Source organism: Octopus bimaculoides, chromosome 16, assembly GCF_001194135.2.
Source record: "Octopus bimaculoides isolate UCB-OBI-ISO-001 chromosome 16, ASM119413v2, whole genome shotgun sequence".
Taxonomy (NCBI): Eukaryota; Metazoa; Mollusca; class Cephalopoda; order Octopoda; family Octopodidae; genus Octopus; species Octopus bimaculoides.
In genome coordinates, this window is record NC_068996.1 from 18,117,178 (window position 1) to 18,134,644 (window position 17,467).

Consider the following 17,467-nt stretch of genomic DNA (forward strand, 5'->3'; position numbering starts at 1 on the left):
CAGACTGTTAAAGGTTCTTTACAGATGGAGTCAAAATACTGTTGTTCAGTTTTATAGTTGACTGAGTTTGAAGTTTCACTGCTGCTGATTTATATGAAAATTTATTAGGACTTGGTTTTATTATACAGTAATTAAGGTGAGAAACAGTAGTTTGATTGGGAAAGCCTGGATATTTGAACCCACGTGGTGGGAGGAGTCTTTGAAAAGTGAAGGCAGTACGTTCAGATTATTACAGAATTAGAAGGCATCAGTGTGGGGAGTTATTCATATAGAAATATTTCTTAAAATATGCTTTATGGTAGCTATTTGAAACAAAACCAAAGAGACAAAAGACGAAATCAGCAGCATATACAAGAAATAAAAGACACATAGTTTGCAGATGAAGCAGTTCAAAGTAATGAATTGTTATAAGTTTGACTTACTACTGGAAATGAAACTTATTTTAATTGAATTTTTGTTTTATATTTTTTCAGTCTCAGAGCACTAGATTCATTCGTTTATGAGAAATCTACTTTTTCTTTTAATGCAGGTCTTGCGTCCATTTTTGTTGCGGCGCCTCAAAGACGATGTTGAGAAACAAATGCCTAAGAAGTATGAACATGTTGTTATGTGTCGCCTTTCGAAAAGACAGAGATTTCTCTATGATGAATTCATGTCTCAAACAAAGTAAGTTAATGTAATTTTACAGACATTCCACTCACCCTATGAGATTTTACAAGCCTACAAATTTTGCCATTGCATGGAATTCTGTAACCCAAAACCTATTTTCCCTTTGATTTTGATGTTGTAAATTGAAATGCATTCCATTGTGAATTGAAGTGGAGAGAAATGAGGAAATAACCTGTTTATTCATGTGTATGACAGTTTATAAACACATGGTGTGTATGTATATATTAAAAAAAAAATGTTTAGGAAGGAATGTAGCTGCTTGTGCATTTGTCCTAATTTTGCTTTTTAACGTCTGATAGTGTTCTCACTGTGGTTGTAGCAAGCTTTAAATGTGTTTTGTAATGTAGCTGAATTTTTCTCCTCATCAGACCTTCGTAAAACACTGTTTAATATCCATTGAATCCTTATATGATTACTGGCAGCACTACTGCTTTCACTTCTACTTAGTGGCCTCTTATGAGTTACATTGAATAAAGGTAATAATATACTATGTAGTCAGTTTTAAAATCCAAGTGTAGCAATGATAGACTAGAAATCATGCTATTAGAATCAGAAAAGTAGTAATGTTCTGTTTGAGTGTGAATTAATGATCTTATTATTGCTTGCAAGAAGAGATATGGAAAAAGGAACAAAATTTAAAGAATTCAGTTGATAGGTTTTAAGCCACAAAAGAGCAGGGAGTAGAGAGGAAAAAAAAAATGAGTGACCAGATGTATGAAATTATTATGCCAAATATATCTTGTGTGTATGTGTGTATATATACACACACGTAAAAAGAGAGAGAGACTGTAATTTTACTTCTTAATATTTACCCAAGTTTCCCTTAGGATGGAATTACATGCTGTGTCATGCTTTACAGTTCCTGCTGAATTTTGTGTCCAGAGTTTCAATGACACAGCAGGATACTATTATTTTATCTTTGTTCTTGTGAGGTTGGGTTTATGTCCATTGGGCTGTTGTGAGAGTTATGTTGTTAATTAAGTTTGAATTGTTAGAATACTTAGAACGATAATGTTACTTTGTAGACTATATACTTAGAGAACATTAATCAATAGAATATTTGCTGAGTTTGTGATTGAGAGAATGAGTAATGGTAAGAAAGAAAGGAATTTATTTTGCTTTTATTTTAATCCAAAATTTATTGCTAATTTCAGAACCAAAGAAACATTAGCTTCTGGTCACTTCATGAGTGTCATCAATGTGCTAATGCAGCTCAGGAAAGTATGCAATCATCCAAATCTCTTTGACCCACGGCCAATTGTCTCACCATTTCAAATGCAGGGTTTAGTATATTCAACTGCATCCCAAGTTGTCAATGCTTTAGAAACTGGACCGTTTGATGTGAGTAACTTTTTTGCATTTTCATGTTTTCTAAAAGTGTGAAACTAACCTTTATAAACTATAGCACTAAAAACTAAAAATATTTCTTCAAATTGCATTTGGTACTAAGTTTTTATTTTTTGTTTTTACTCTATTGACAGAGTATTGACTTACGATTATTGTATCCAAGTCTTTGTGACATGGAATATGACTTGCCAAAATTTATTTCCGAGAGAGTCAAGAAGACACAGACACCCCGGCATTTGATAATGGAAATTGATAGTCAACCAGATCCACCTCCACGTCCCAAACCTGCCAAATTAAAAACTTCACATCTTCGTAGTTCTTCTCCTTTTGTCCAGGTAAATTTTTTTTAAAAATAATTTATGCAGACTTGAAAAATGTGTTGTTCTTTATACATACCAAGAAAATAAACTAATTTTACTTCATTAATTGTTAGTATTATTAAAATAATGTCAATTTTTATTTTTTTCTAATAGTCCGGAAGAGCTTCTCCTGTCAGCCAAAGTACATCTACAGCCCCAGGTACCACCACAACTATAGTTACAGCTAAGCCTAACATAGTGAAACCTGTGGTAGCAACACATCAGTCCACCACTGCCACAGTCTCTACTGGTACATCAACACGTAAGGCATTTTTCTGTTACCTTTCAATATTTGAATATTTTAATAGTAAAACTTTCACAAAAGAGTTATTCAAACATTCTCTTTTGTTGGAAAAGAATATTTGCCATTGAAAGTTTACATATATGTGTTGGCATTTTTAAACTGTTTCTACAATATCCAAAGCAAATTTAAGAATATAAATGGGAGAACTACAAACTTGGTTTAAATATGGGAATGCTTAATTACCATATAATTCTTTTATTTACTGGATGATAATAACGATATCAGTGAGCTGGTTTATCTTTTCTGTGTCAAAGTGAGGGTTATTTTTAATATCATTTTTAAATATTAGCAAGTTCATTCATAATTAATTCAATTATGATATTAAAAAAATAGTTATATTGTATAGTTATATATATCTTTATCATTGATACCATTTAACATCTATTTTCCTTGGTGGCATGAGCTGAACAATTTAACAGGATCCAATAAGTTTGAGGACTGCATTGTGCTTTGTGTCAGCCTGGGCTCAGTTTCTACAGCTGGATGCCCTTAATGTCAACCACTGTACAATGTACTGGTTGCTGTTTTTTTTTTTGTTTTTCATTGCACCATCACTAGTGATATGACTATGCAGTTGGCAAAACTAAGGGAAAAAGGGGGAGAGAGTGAAAATGTGATGTTCTTGGCAGGCTGGGGTAAGAGAGGATAGATTTATAGTTAGGAGGGGTGTGTAAAGTAGACAGAGCAACAGAGTAGACACTATTGCAGTAGGGAATATGAAAGGGACAGGAGATGAGGGATTAGTTTTGGGTCAGTGAAAAAGAGAAACATTGGATAAGTGTGATAAGGTGGGTTCTGTGAATGTAAATGGAAGGTGTGAAAGAAAGGGTAGGAGAGGTGAGAATCTGGAAAGAGTCATTGAAGGAAATATATTTTATGATTTTTTTTTTTTTTTTTTTTTTTTTTTTACTAGCTTCAATGCCTATTCGAATTGGATTAGTTCCTCAGCACCAAATTGCGCAACAAATACGGACTACTCTTCCACATCAACAGTCTCAAAGCTTAGTTCCCGGAACAACCTCTTCAATTGCTGCTGTTGTTCTATCATCTGCTAGTGTAGGGACATCACGACCGACGTTACCACAACCTAGTATTGCCACCATTCAAACAAAGGTTTTACCACATGGTAAGGTCCAATAAGGATTTTCTCATTTTTCTCTTCAGTACAAATGTTCCTTTTCTTCCCCATTATTGTTGCAAATGCATATAATATTGTATCATCTTTATCAAAACTAAATTGCATTTGCTCACTTGGTAAATTTACTGTGCAATTATCTTACAGGTGCACTACATACATCAGGTACTGCTGCAGTTTCTACAACTTCATCTTCCACACCTGTTCTTTCTTCTCAACCCATAACTGTTCAAATACAACAAACTGATCAGGGAACACGACTCATGATTCCAACAGGCCAGCTTTCACAATTTTCTAGTAAATATCCACACCATTCATATTTCTTTTGGTTGATTTAAGAAATGTCATCATTTTATGAGTTTTATAAATTATATTTTTTGTACAAGAATGTTCATTGTATAAAAGGATAAATGTTTATTCCACGTACTAATATAGGATAAATATTCAATAATGTTATCTATGATGAGAGGTCTTCAGGAGTAAGTGATCAGTTCTACTTCTGTGGAGTGGGAGGAACTTTTGTGATATTAACTCTTTCTCAACAGCATAGAAATAGTTAGTCACTTGCAGTTTTGCTGAAGTTTACCGTCTGAGTTTTCATGTTAATTATGCAATGTTGAGTGAGTTTTGTAACTTATTGTTGAATTACAAAGAAAGATATGTTATATTCACGTTTAATGAACTTAGATACTTAAATCTGTTGTCTGGTGAAGATAATGTTCTCTTCTTTTCAGCTGGATTCATTCAGATTATTCAAACTTCTGGGCAGCAATTTATTGCTGCTTCTACACCACCTGTTCAGTCTGTGATTCCTGTGCAAACTGTAACTAGTACATGTTCTGCAGTACCTGTTGGTAAGATATTTTTCTATTTCAAATTTATCATGTTGTTGTGTACAGCATGTTAAATGCTTATTTTGAATAAGAAATTGTACTGTTCTATCTATGCTATCAGTATAGAAAGAGAAAATGTTAACACTCTAGCTTTTTATTTTGCTGACTATAAAGGTATTGAAAAGCCATTTATGTAGTAAAAGTATTAATCAAAATTTTGTTTTTTGTGATTGGTTTGCAAAGTTCTTGATGTGAATCTGTCTTAAAACAAATCTTGTCTTGAAAGACACACACACTAGTCAGTCACTTGGTTAAATATCTAACTAACTAACTCTTCATTTACTCTCACCCTTACCTCCTAAGCAAACATCCATCCATGTACTCAAACCTATATACACACATACAAGCATACATACACACCAGCATAAGACCAATTCTCAAACACTCTGAGCAGACCTTGTAAAGAGAAGGCAAGTCACTGAGAAGTTTGTGAATAGTGACGAAAGGATTTGGCAAGCAAACAACTGATTGATTGCTTAACCAGCACATTAAATAAAGGATTAGTTTGTTCGTTGGCTAAGTATTTGAACATTTGACTTACAATGAAGAATTTCTATTGAGCCAGTACATGTTATTATCGATGTAACAACCCTCACAAGACAAGAGTTGTTAAAAAAAATATTCAGTTGAAAAATAGTTGTTAATGATTTTGATTGTGACAAGTGTAGAGGAGATGATAAAATTCAAATGTTCTGTTTTTCTTCTCTTCACAGTGAATGGTCCTGGTCTAGTATCTAATTTATCATCCACTACCTCTGTTGCTAGCAGTAGTAGCAGTGCATCTGTTGTTTCAGTTCCTGCAGTGCTCAAGACTATTCCAACAGTCAATTTGCCTATTACAACAGCTGCTGCTACGGCTGGTAAACCTGTAATGAAAGTGCAACCTTTGTCTACAGAGCTTCCATCAACTATGCATTACCAATCACAGCAGAAACAAATTAGTCTAACAACAAGTCAGTCTAAACCAACTCCTATAATATTGGCTACTGCTGCTGCAGCTGTGACCAGTACGAAGACTACAACTGCTGCACCACAATCGACACCTGCTGCTGCAACCATTTCTACAACCCTTGTGCAGACAATAGGTAAAAATGAAATTATTTTATATGCCTGTTTCATCTTGATATTGAATGTTAAGGAATTTGTTAATTCTATGTTTAGTAGTTTTCTTTTTTTATTGAAGATGGAATTATTGTATAGTTTGTGAATCTGCAAACTCTTTTGATGTTAGCACTTTTCTTCCTATCATATGCAACTACCTGCTTTAACTCTTTAGCATTCAGCTTATTCTATCAGATGTTTTGCTGATTTATTCATAGTTTTGAATTAATCATACATTATCTTATAGCTTTCAGATTTCAATGAGCTAGCTGTTAATTTTTAGAATGATGTAGGATTGTTGTAAAAGGTCAGGTCTGGCCAGTTTGAGCAAAAAACAGGTAGAATATTTTGGTCAGATATGGCCATTTTAAATATGAAAGGGTTAAAAAATGAAATTTAGCGCTTCCATCAAAATTTCATGCAAGTTCCTTTGTTTCAAACTCCAGCTTAACCCTCTTGATACCTACCTGCCTTAGACCATCCTTGGTTCTATGATTCCAGTTTTAAAATGGTCTAAAAACATTCCATCAAAATTTCGTGTTCCAAACACCAATTTAATAATGACATAGTTATTGTATGAAATAGAAATATGATAATAATATGGTTAATATTGACAAAATTGTTTCACTTCATAAATAACTTCAAATTATAAGCTTTCCAAAATATAAGATTCTATGTTTTATTGGACAATGCAATGTTTAGTTCATTTATGAACAATAAAACAATGATTTGTTTTGCAAAATGCATTTCAGTAGAATTAAGTTTATCAAACACTGATGTTTTTGGAGCACATCATAATTCCATTTTCGTTCTTGGAACTTTACTGCTACTTTAATTAAATATTACTGTACATTATAGAATTTTATTGCAGTCATTGTGTCCATTAGACACATAGAGGCATGAGAAACTGAAGATTGGGTGGTGTGAGTTGGGGTTTGAAATAGATTAATTGCTAATTTCATTTACTGTCAAATGAGAATATCATCTTTTCTGTTGGCTTGTGTTGAATACAACAATGGCTGCAACACTTATGCCATTAATTATAAGGTATTTGTTATCAATAAGGGATACTGCTCTTCACAGGAATATTGTGGTTTCCGAAGCAGCATTAAGATTTGTGAAGTTTCTAGCCATTGTCTCTTGTTTGAGGAAGTCTAGGGGATGACTGATAATCTATTTTATCATTCATCATCAGAGTGATGAATAGCAAAATTGACTTCAATACATAAAGATCTAAAAGGGTTTGAACTAAATAGCACATTCAGCACAAATGATAATGCCATTCTGCTGTTGCATGTCATGATTATTCAATTTATCTTCCTGTTATGGATTATCTTTCCCTGTCTCAGTTTTGCGTCTAACTTCAGATTGCTGTAGTCTGTGTGGTTGAAGTATCATGCACTTTTTAGTCTTGTTCCCCTATACAGCCACTTCGTTGTTTTCTTTCACTTTATCAATTTTTGTTATATAAATCAAGGTCTGCAGCTTTTGCTGACAAATGATTTATCTTTCTGTGTGTTGTAGTTCATGTGCCAGAAATGTGATGTAAATCAGTACAAATAAGTAAGAGAGACTGGAGAGTTGAATAAATTACTTGAATGTAAAAAAAACACTATGGCTACAAGATAATTGACAACAGAGTATTTGTTTATTACAGATGAGTAATTTATACAGATATCATATGGCTGTGTATTCCATATGATACAGATATCATATGGCTGTGTATGTTTTCTTGGGATGATAGGACAGTTCAGAACTTTTTTGTTTTTAGTACTATGAAATGTGGCTTAAAGAGAAAATCTTCCTACAACACGAAAAACATGGTTGCTAATGAATTGTTACTTTCACATTTTTCTTTATTTTATTTTGGTTATTATAGGTAGAACATCTCTGCAAGGTCAAACAAGCATTTCACTTACCTCAGCAAGTGGATTTGCTAATACCAAACTTGTTGCTGCAAAAGCAGTTGTCCAACAACCAAAGTCTGAATTCTTCTTAGTAAGTTATATTTTATTTAAACCAGCTTTATTTAAACTTCCATTGTTTGTGTGTGTGTGCGCATGTTAAAGAGAAGAGATTGTTGGAATTGAAAACAGCTATATTTCCCAGTGACTGCCAGTTTCATTTTACATTCTTTGAAGTGAACAAATGATAGGTTTAGTAGCTTACTAATAATTAGAATCTTCAAAGTGTATTAGTCTCACTCGGAAATGAGCATTGAAGCTATATTATCCTGATAGAAACTTAAATTGCTTTCAATCAAGGCTAATTTTCTTCTTGATAGTTTTTGTTTCCTTCAGTTACTTTTCTTTGTTTTTGTAATAGTTGATACTATTACTGTTGTACAAGTTTTTGAGTATGACCATCTGCCTGAATGAGTGTGTAACATTTCCAGCATCTTTGAAATTAATCCATCACGTTATGTTGCTTTCTCTGCCTTGATATCCTAAATTGTGTTTTTAGCTGATAGCTACTAGTAAGTAGACCCTCTCCCCTCATGCATATTTTACATTCAACAGTACCTCATAATAGCATTTTTGTGCTTCTCTTTTTTAAGTATCAATAAGGGCAGATGCACTGCTAGTATTCTAAACACACTTCTTACATCTTGATTCATGCTAGCATGTTTTCTTGCAATCCAGAATACTCCATTTCTCTGATCCTCATGTTAGAGAACATCAGTAGAAACTATTATGCTTAGTTTCTCTGCAGCATCTCTACCTGATATTGTTTCTTATGCCATCCCATTGCCTTTCTTTTAGTCTTTCTAGGCCTGTCTCAGCTTTTCTGACTCTATTTACTGTACCCATTCTACAAGCATATCAAATTCCATCTGGCTGGAATCTTGCTACATCTGATAATCTTGATTATTGCTTGCAGCAGTGTGTGTCTGTATATGCGTATGTCTTGTTTCTTTATTTACATAGAATTTCTACTCTGTTATTTATATATAAAATATTTCATTAGCTAAAAAAATTTTTAATTTAAAACTTTCAAAATATCTTATTTAGTGTTTTCAACATATATTTCTGAAAGTTGTGAATGTTGTTTTTTTTTCTTTTCTTTTTTTACCTTTTTTATGATAGTGTTTTGACTATATTTTTGTTCTGATTTTTCCTCCAGGAATGTTTATATCAGAAACGGAAACAATGGAGAAAAGAGAAGTTGGATCATTTAGACCGAATAAATAAGAAACATTGTGATATGAATGTTATTTATGGGCAGGATTTATTGGAATCAGTAAATTTATTAAAAACCCCAGAAAAAGCTCTGTCAGTTAAAAATTTATGGCATGGCATTGGACACTTCCATTGTAAAAAAGTTCATCTTGATTATTCTTATTCTTGTAATTCATTATGGTCTCGGACAGCTGCATTAGAAAATATGGTACATACTCCAGAAAAGTACCTTAATGAGCTGGCAGACATTCTATCAAGGTAAGGACAAATTTAGAATAATCAGATTTGTTTTTTTACTTTTAATTTTTGTTTGATGTAGATGTTTGTAGCAATGCTTTAGTTAATTAAGTTTTATTAGAGAATTGTAGGAGTTGGAAATCAAAGCTTGATTTGTAACATTGGTGCCACACCATAAATTTTATAGTGAATGAAAATAAATAATAGTACTTCTTGGACAGTAGATAATATTTCAAGTCATTTCTATTTGCCTGAATACTGTGGACATTGGTGTTTACCTCCTTAAAGTGCCAGCAGCACTAAAATTTTTTGGGATTCTCAGCTGTTGGAATGTGAGAGGCATGTGTATTGGCTGATTGAATCAATCCCAATAGTTGACTTGTACTTTGTTATTTCTAGGAGGGGAAAGCAGAGTTGAACTTAGGTGAAAACCAAATATCATGCAACTTTTGAATGTTGGTTAATTTTTATAGATATTTGGAAAAATAAAAGGTAGTCAATCATGGGGTCTCTGAACTGAGATGTAATAATGTATCAAAGAAACAATTATTCCAAGTGGAATATCTTGTTACCCTCACCCTAAAAATAAAAAAAAATTAAGAGGATCTTAGATGTTGTAAAGAAGCTGGTAGACTGTCACTGGTTGTGATTTCAAATTTGCTACTGTTTCTGATCATATATTGATGTTGGGAATAACTATCAGATTGGTAACCTTGTCAGAACATTGTAGAACATCTACAGATGTTTTGTCCACTAGGTTATCAGAAGTTGTTTTCTGTTCACTGGTTGATGTTATTAATCAGCAATTTTTAAAATTTATTTCAAATGAAGAAGAGTCTATTTTAGAGATACATATTTTAAGATTTCTACATGTTTAAATGTTATTAGTTGGATTAAAGAGACTTGTTGAGTAAGTCTAGAAAAAGAAGAAAGGTAAACAAAATTGGAGTTCTACCTTATATTTCAGGGCTATGACTCCCTTCTTCAGGACACTTGCAAAAGCGAGAGATGGAAAAAGGTTGTTGCTCTAATGTGTAGGGAAGGGAGGTACCATACACAAACTGGTGCTGCTGTAGTAAACAGTCTGCTTTCCTGTAGTTCAATTCTGTTATTTATGGCTGGTCTCTGTTTGTTGGTAAGGAGGGACCGCTCATGATTTTGAGATTGCCCTGTTGTATTGAGTGGTCGTGATGGATACCTTGAATTAGTTAGGCTTCCATGGGTTGGGCTTTTTTTTTTAAACTGGTAAAATGCTCCTTTTACTATTAGAAATATACTTTTGACAGTGAGGCTAAATCAGCATCATTTTCTTCAAGTGCTACTGATATGCCTGAAGTACTGTTAGAAAAGAAAGTTTATGGTAAGCTCGAGAATTAAATGAAATCAAAACAAAAGTGCAATAAAATTTTGTACAACATAAAAGTGAGAGAATGTTACAAGAACTATATTGGTATTTGGAAAGAAGATATTGTTGGATACAAGAGGAAGAATTTTAAGTTTCTTAACATTTGGAAGACATTGATACATCATTATTATTTTCATTTAGCATCTGCTCTCCATGCTGGTATGGGTTAAACGGTTTGACTAGACCTGATGAACCAGAGAGCTTCACCAGGTTCCAGCCTGATTTTGCATAATTTCTACGGCTGGTTGCCCTTCCTAATGCCAACCACTCTAGGAGTGTCATGAGTGCTTTTATGTTCCACTGGCACAGGTGCCATTTACATGACACTAGCAACAACCATGACTACAATTCGCGGGTGCCATTTACATGGCACTGGCATTGACCATGATTCACAGTTGCCATTTAAATGGCACTGGCAATGACCACAACTACAATGCTTGAGTACCATTTACATGATACCGGGATGGCCACATCTACAATTTCACTTGGCCTGATGTGTCTTCTCATGCACAGCGTATTGCCAAAGGCCTTGGTCACTTGTCATCACCTCCGTGAGACCCATCGTTTGAAGATCATGCTTCACCACCTCATCCAATGTCTTTTGGGGATCTACTTATTTACACAGCTCTCTTTGTACAGACACATCATATGGCTTTACCAGTGCAGTTGTCTCTCTTGCATACCACATCTAATGCTTTTTATGCCCAACTTTTCTCTCAAGACATTTACACTGTCATACACACACACAGACACTGCACATTCAGTGAAGCATAGTAGCTTAATTTCTTTCAAGCCTATGCATGTCCTCAGTGGTCACAGCCCATGTTTCACTGCTATGTAGCATAGCTGTTCACACACAGACATCACACAGTCTGCTTTTCATTCTGAGGGAGAAACCCTTTGCTACCAACAGAAGTAGGAGGAGCTCTCTGAACTTTGCCCAGCATATTCTTATTCTTGCAGCTACACTCAAAGCACCCACCTCTACTACTGATTTGATCACCTAGATAAAGGAAGCTATCAGCTACCTCTGGCTTACCTCCTTGGCATTTGATGGAATTTATTTTCTGTACATCTCTGTTTATTGTACCTATGCACCTTCCACACACAAAATTTATTTTCCCTGTTAACCTTCCTCTGATATTGCTGCACTTCTTATGTGTCCATAGCTTACACTGGGTACATCTTATGGAGTTTCTACCTATGCCTTTTCTACAGATCAAGCAGGGCCATCTACCTGAGAGGATTTGTGATTTGTCTACTTTCCAACTTACTACAAGTTTGGTGTTTGCTAGATTTGACTTGATACAATTAAATAAAATAGAGATAGGGGTGAATTTTAAATTTGGTTACTTCAAAATTGTACTGTGTGGGGACTAGCATGTCAGGGAATAAATCCATTTCCTCTGTGTGCCAAAAAAAAACAAAAAAACAAGAGATTGAGGTAGGATTTGCACTATGACTTTGTAAAACTCTCACCAACAATGATTACCCAAGCAGATCCACGAGTTGGAGGGTTAATAATACAAAGGTGTAGTAGGGAATGACCAACAAATGGTGGATGCAGCAGCATGCTGCTAAAGTGCATTACCCATATTATTACTGCTTAAAACTCAATATAATCTTCATTTGTAAGATGAAGCAAGTTCAATAAAAATCCAATAAAATAAGTATGAATCTGAAATAAGTACTAGGGTTGATATAAGTAAAAACCTTTAAAATGGTGTCCCAGCATGGCTATGACTGAAACCAATAAAGGATTAAAAATATTAGCATCATTTTAGGATCTGTTTTCAAGGTAATAAGAGATAGTGAATTGGCAATGTAGTGTCTCCATTTTATTTTGAACTAGAATTAGTATCATTGTAGTCCTACTTTTAGGAATAATTCATTTTATCCATGATTCTTCTCCACTTTCAGTAACTTCTAAACTCTACAGTTTTTCAGGATATGTTATTTGTATTTGATACAAGTGTAGCCTCTTTTTTTGTATGCATTAACCAATGTCTGTCTCTAACACCATCTCACTTTGTCATTTTAGTAATACCTCATACGTCCTTAGTTCACTCTCGTGGCCACAGTTCCAATGAAAATTATTGGTTATGTACTTCAATTTATTTTTGGAGAAACAAGTATTTGAAGGGATTTATTGAAAAAGCTTTTCATTTGTCTTATATTTAGAATAGATGGTTCTTAGATAAACTTATAGGTAGAGTGGTTTCAAGCATGTTGATGTCAAAAACAGTTAATATACAACGTGTTCTGAGTGACAGATTAAGTGATCACTTAAAGAAGTAAGAAAGTGCCCTGATTGTCTCTGTTTAACCATGCCTTGTATTATAGGTGCTAATGGATAAAGATATTTCTCTACTGATTGGAGATAAAAATGCACCTGCTCAAATAAATAACTGCTAAGTCACTGTTACCAACCTACTGCAATTTTTGCAACTATTATTTATCCCCTGAAACTATCCTAACTTCACTATCTTCAGGTCTTCCCTGTGATTCTTCTACTACAGCTTTTTGTTGGCTCCACTGAGTTGGCTTTCCCTGCAATATAATCCTCATTCACCAAAAGTGATAGATATCCCCTTCTCTAGTAATTCGCCAGAACTTGGGACTTGTGATTTGAGTAATTATTTTAGTCTAAGAATGTGAAAATATGCTATTTAAAAGTTAATATTATATGTAATTTATTTTGTTAATTATGTTTCTGAATAATCTCTTGTTATTTATTTAATATCTTTTTTTTTTTTTTTTTTTTTTTTTTGTAGATTTGTATTTGTCATCCCACCAGTGACTGTGCCATTTGTAAAGCTCCATGTTTCTCATCCATCTCCATCCTCTGTAGCTCGAGAAAACTTTCAGAGGTTTATGTTACATAATTATGTCTCTCCTCAAACTGCCTGCCTCCACAAAATAGATGCTTGTATGTCAGTACAGTTTCCTGAACTCAGGTTGATACAGTATGATTGTGGTGAGTAACCAGCTTTCAAGCATTAAATCTTTAAATGTATTGGTGGCATGTTTTAATTAGAATTTAATTGAAAGGTACTTCAAACAAACAATAACTGTTTGTCATTTTAAAGAGTTTATTGTCCTCATTTAAGTAGTTGAAACATTTTTGCATTAAATTCATATTTTATATGAGGTTATTTATTGGAAATTTTAATATTTTTTTTGTCAACAGGAAAATTGCAGACATTAGATGTCCTTCTAAGACAATTGAAAACAGGAAACCACAGAGTGTTGATTTTTACACAAATGACAAAAATGTTAGATGTACTTGAAGCTTTTTTGAATTACCATGGTCATAGATATTTGCGCTTAGATGGAACAACCAGAGTAGAGCAAAGACAGGTAAAATGTTGTTTTAATTAGTTGGAAACTAGTTATTTTTGTGCATCATAATACTAAATAAATCATTGGTTTTCCAAAATATTTATGGAAAATTTTACAGAAATTTTGTTTTTCTTTGTCCTAGCTATCTGAGAATGACATTGGATCTTTTTCATGTTTATAAATCTTCCATTAATGCATGTGATGAAAATTAAACTGAAAACTGTAAATAGGAGTGAAGCAAATAACAAATGTATATAATGTTGATCAGAGAAAGTTAAACATCATCATTTGTTACTTAACTAATGTCTTAATGGACATATGACTGGTTTACATGTGACTTGAAACACTTGGGTTTCTAGTGGAACAGTTCGTGAATTAGATTTCATTGTAATATTTCTTTTATAGGCTTTGATGGAACGTTTTAATGCTGACAAGCGGATCTTCGTTTTCATCCTCTCAACTCGATCAGGAGGAATTGGTGTAAATCTGACTGGTGCAGACACTGTAATATTTTATGATAGTGATTGGAACCCTACTATGGATGCCCAAGCTCAGGATCGATGTCACAGAATAGGTCAAACTCGTGATGTTCATATATACCGGTATATACATTGTTTCAGCCTAATTTTATAAATGAAGAAATGTATAATTTTATTATAGGTCGTATAAGGATTCAATTACATTTCTATATGGTGTGTAGGGTAAAGGGATAAATGATAAAGTTTAAATACACACAGAAATGTATATTTCCATTTAGTAAATAGCAGTTTAAAAAATAAATTTTTTATCACTACTTAATTTCCACGTATGTTGAACACTTGATGTCAACCTGTCTGAGACTGCTTATGGTTCTTCTTGTTTTAAAGTGACCTAAACTCTTCATCAAAATTTCATAATTTGTTCCAAATACTAGCTTGATAGTGAGAAAATTATTATACTAATTCATTCATTAGTGTATTTCTACAGAAATAAGGTGACAAAAAGTTTAATCCTTTAGCATTCAGATTACTCAGTCATATGCTTGTATATTATTCACATACTTTTGAGTCAGTCATACATTATCTTACAGCTTTGAGATTTTGATGTGATTGCTTATTTTTGCAATGACATAGGTATGGCATGTATAGGAGGTCAGTTTTAGCCAATATAAACATAAAACAAGTTGAATATTTGGGCTGAATAAATATGGCCAGTTTGAAAGCTAAAGGGTTAAATTCCAAACCTCAGCAAATCTGCTTGTGTTGATTGCTATTCAAAGACAAGGTAGACTACATTCTATAATGAAAAGTTTTCTTGACCTTGGTTTACTTAATTTATTCATTTATTTTCAAAACATGTCCACTTTTCCACAATGGCATGTGCTGGACAAAACATATTGGAATTTTTCTATGACTAGATGCTTTCCTATCACCAACCCTCACCTGTTTACAAGTAAGGTAATATTTCCTCTGTTGCTCCAAACAACAAATAGTTTTCAAATGTCAGTGTAGTGTCAATATAGACATTGACAGCACTTGTGTGGATGGTGACCTTGTTTTTATGCAGCATACAAACATCATAATGAGGAAAGCGCAAGTGTGCTTGCATGTATGCACAACTGGCTTCCTATAATTTCTACCTACCAATTCACTCATAGGGCATTGGTTAGTCTAAGGCCACACTGGGTGACACCTGACTACATTGCCATACACTAAGAAGGAACCCTAAGACATGTGGTCATAAAGTGAACTTCATGAAATATGTAACTTTATCAAGAATTAAGGAGATATATATATATATATATATATATATATATATATATACATCCTTAATTCCTGTTGAAATCAGTTTTATTGTTTGTTAATTTTGATATAGGTGACTGCTTTATGTTTTTATTTTGTTCCTTGTAAAACTGCTGATGCTTATTCTTGTAATTATTTCTTTTAGGTTAATCAGTGAAAGAACTATCGAAGAAAATATTTTAAAGAAAGCTGATCAAAAGCGCCTTTTAGGAGATGTGGCCATTGAGGGTGGAAATTTCACTACTGCCTTCTTTAAGCAGGTAGAATTCAGTGTTATTGATCATGAAATTTACCCAGTAAACAATATATATTGTGATTTGTGTTCCTGACTATATTGTTGGCAGTATATTATCATTAATCTCAGATTAATCAGTTAAGATAACCATTATCATCCAGCCACATCTCTTACACTACTGAAACCCCCCACATAACTGGATGCCCACATCAACTTTACTGTACCCAAAGGTTCCCAACACTATTCCTTACATTCCTAACGATATCTCCATCCAGATACCCCCAATATACCCTTCTCTTTGATACTATATATCCTCCATTAAGCAACTTTCTCAGTCTGTCTTTAATCAAATGTGTAAACAATTATGGTTAAACTTTTCATATATATATATATATATATATATATATATATATATATATATATATATTCACACACATACCCAAGCCTGTTCCCCATTTTTTAGGATTGGGTAGCCACAAGACACACCTGGCATTCCATTTATTTCTCAATTCAAAGGGGTGAACCCTGTTCTATGCTCGGGTCAAGGCAGAGAACACAACTGCCAATATCAGCAGTGAGGCTTGACAGCATCATGCTTGTTCTGTGCCCCTTTAAGCAATATCAATTTACTCATCTGTCCACAAACACTCTCCAAGTTTTCCTATCATTTATAAACTCGCTTGCCTCTCTCACTCTAACACCTCTAACCACCAAAGCTTTCCTCACTCCATCCATCCATCCACACAAACCAAGGTCTACCTCTGTTTCTGCTGCCTACCACTTCAGCATTCATCACCCTCCTTACCATCCGCTTCTCATCCATCCTCTCCATGTGGCCAAACCACCTCAACATTCGTCTATCCAATTTGGTTGTTAGTTTTTCTCTCATTGCTGCTCATCTTTGCACCTCCTCATCCTCTCTATCCATGTCACACCAACCATAGCTCTGAAACATCTCATCTCAGACACATCTAGTCGCCTCCTTTCCACCTATCTCAACCCCCACATCTCTGCACCATATAACATTGTTGGCACAATCACGCCCTCATACACACCTCTTTCCATGTTCATGCTCAACCATTTATCTCTCAGCATACCTTTCACAACTCCAAGTATCTTACTCCCCCTCCCTCACTCTGAATCCCACCTTCTCAACCAACTGTTGCATGTGACCCCAGGTACCTAAAAACACCTCCTCTAGCATCTTACCATTTATACTCACATCCATCCTACCAGCCATTCCATCTCTCAAACATCTCATCACCTTACTCTCAACTACATTCACTTTCAGTTTCCTCCTCTCACGCATTCTTCCAAACTCAATCACCAGTCTCCTCAGTTGCTCTTCTGAATCCACCACCAGTGCTGTATCATAAGCAAACAACAACTGACTCACCTGCCATTTCTCTCTATTTTCTCCCACCATTTGGGCTCTCTTACCAAAGGTTCAAGCATTCACCTCTCTCACCACACCATCCAT

General features: G+C 34.1%; 1 protein-coding gene across 9 annotated transcripts in view; it reads left to right on the forward strand.

Moving 5' to 3' along the window:
• Positions 1-17,467, forward strand: part of LOC106878999 (helicase domino) — a 138,393-nt gene that overhangs the window by 61,597 nt on the left and 59,329 nt on the right. For all 9 annotated transcript variants that reach the window (XM_052973554.1, XM_052973552.1, XM_052973553.1 and 6 more), the window contains 14 exons: positions 530-666; positions 1,824-2,010; positions 2,151-2,351; positions 2,490-2,637; positions 3,593-3,805; positions 3,962-4,111; positions 4,549-4,668; positions 5,421-5,792; positions 7,688-7,806; positions 8,932-9,245; positions 13,404-13,606; positions 13,820-13,989; positions 14,377-14,573; positions 15,898-16,012. In XM_052973554.1, the coding sequence (XP_052829514.1) occupies positions 530-666; positions 1,824-2,010; positions 2,151-2,351; positions 2,490-2,637; positions 3,593-3,805; positions 3,962-4,111; positions 4,549-4,668; positions 5,421-5,792; positions 7,688-7,806; positions 8,932-9,245; positions 13,404-13,606; positions 13,820-13,989; positions 14,377-14,573; positions 15,898-16,012 (2,646 nt within the window). The remainder of the gene's footprint in view (positions 1-529; positions 667-1,823; positions 2,011-2,150; positions 2,352-2,489; positions 2,638-3,592; positions 3,806-3,961; positions 4,112-4,548; positions 4,669-5,420; positions 5,793-7,687; positions 7,807-8,931; positions 9,246-13,403; positions 13,607-13,819; positions 13,990-14,376; positions 14,574-15,897; positions 16,013-17,467) is intronic.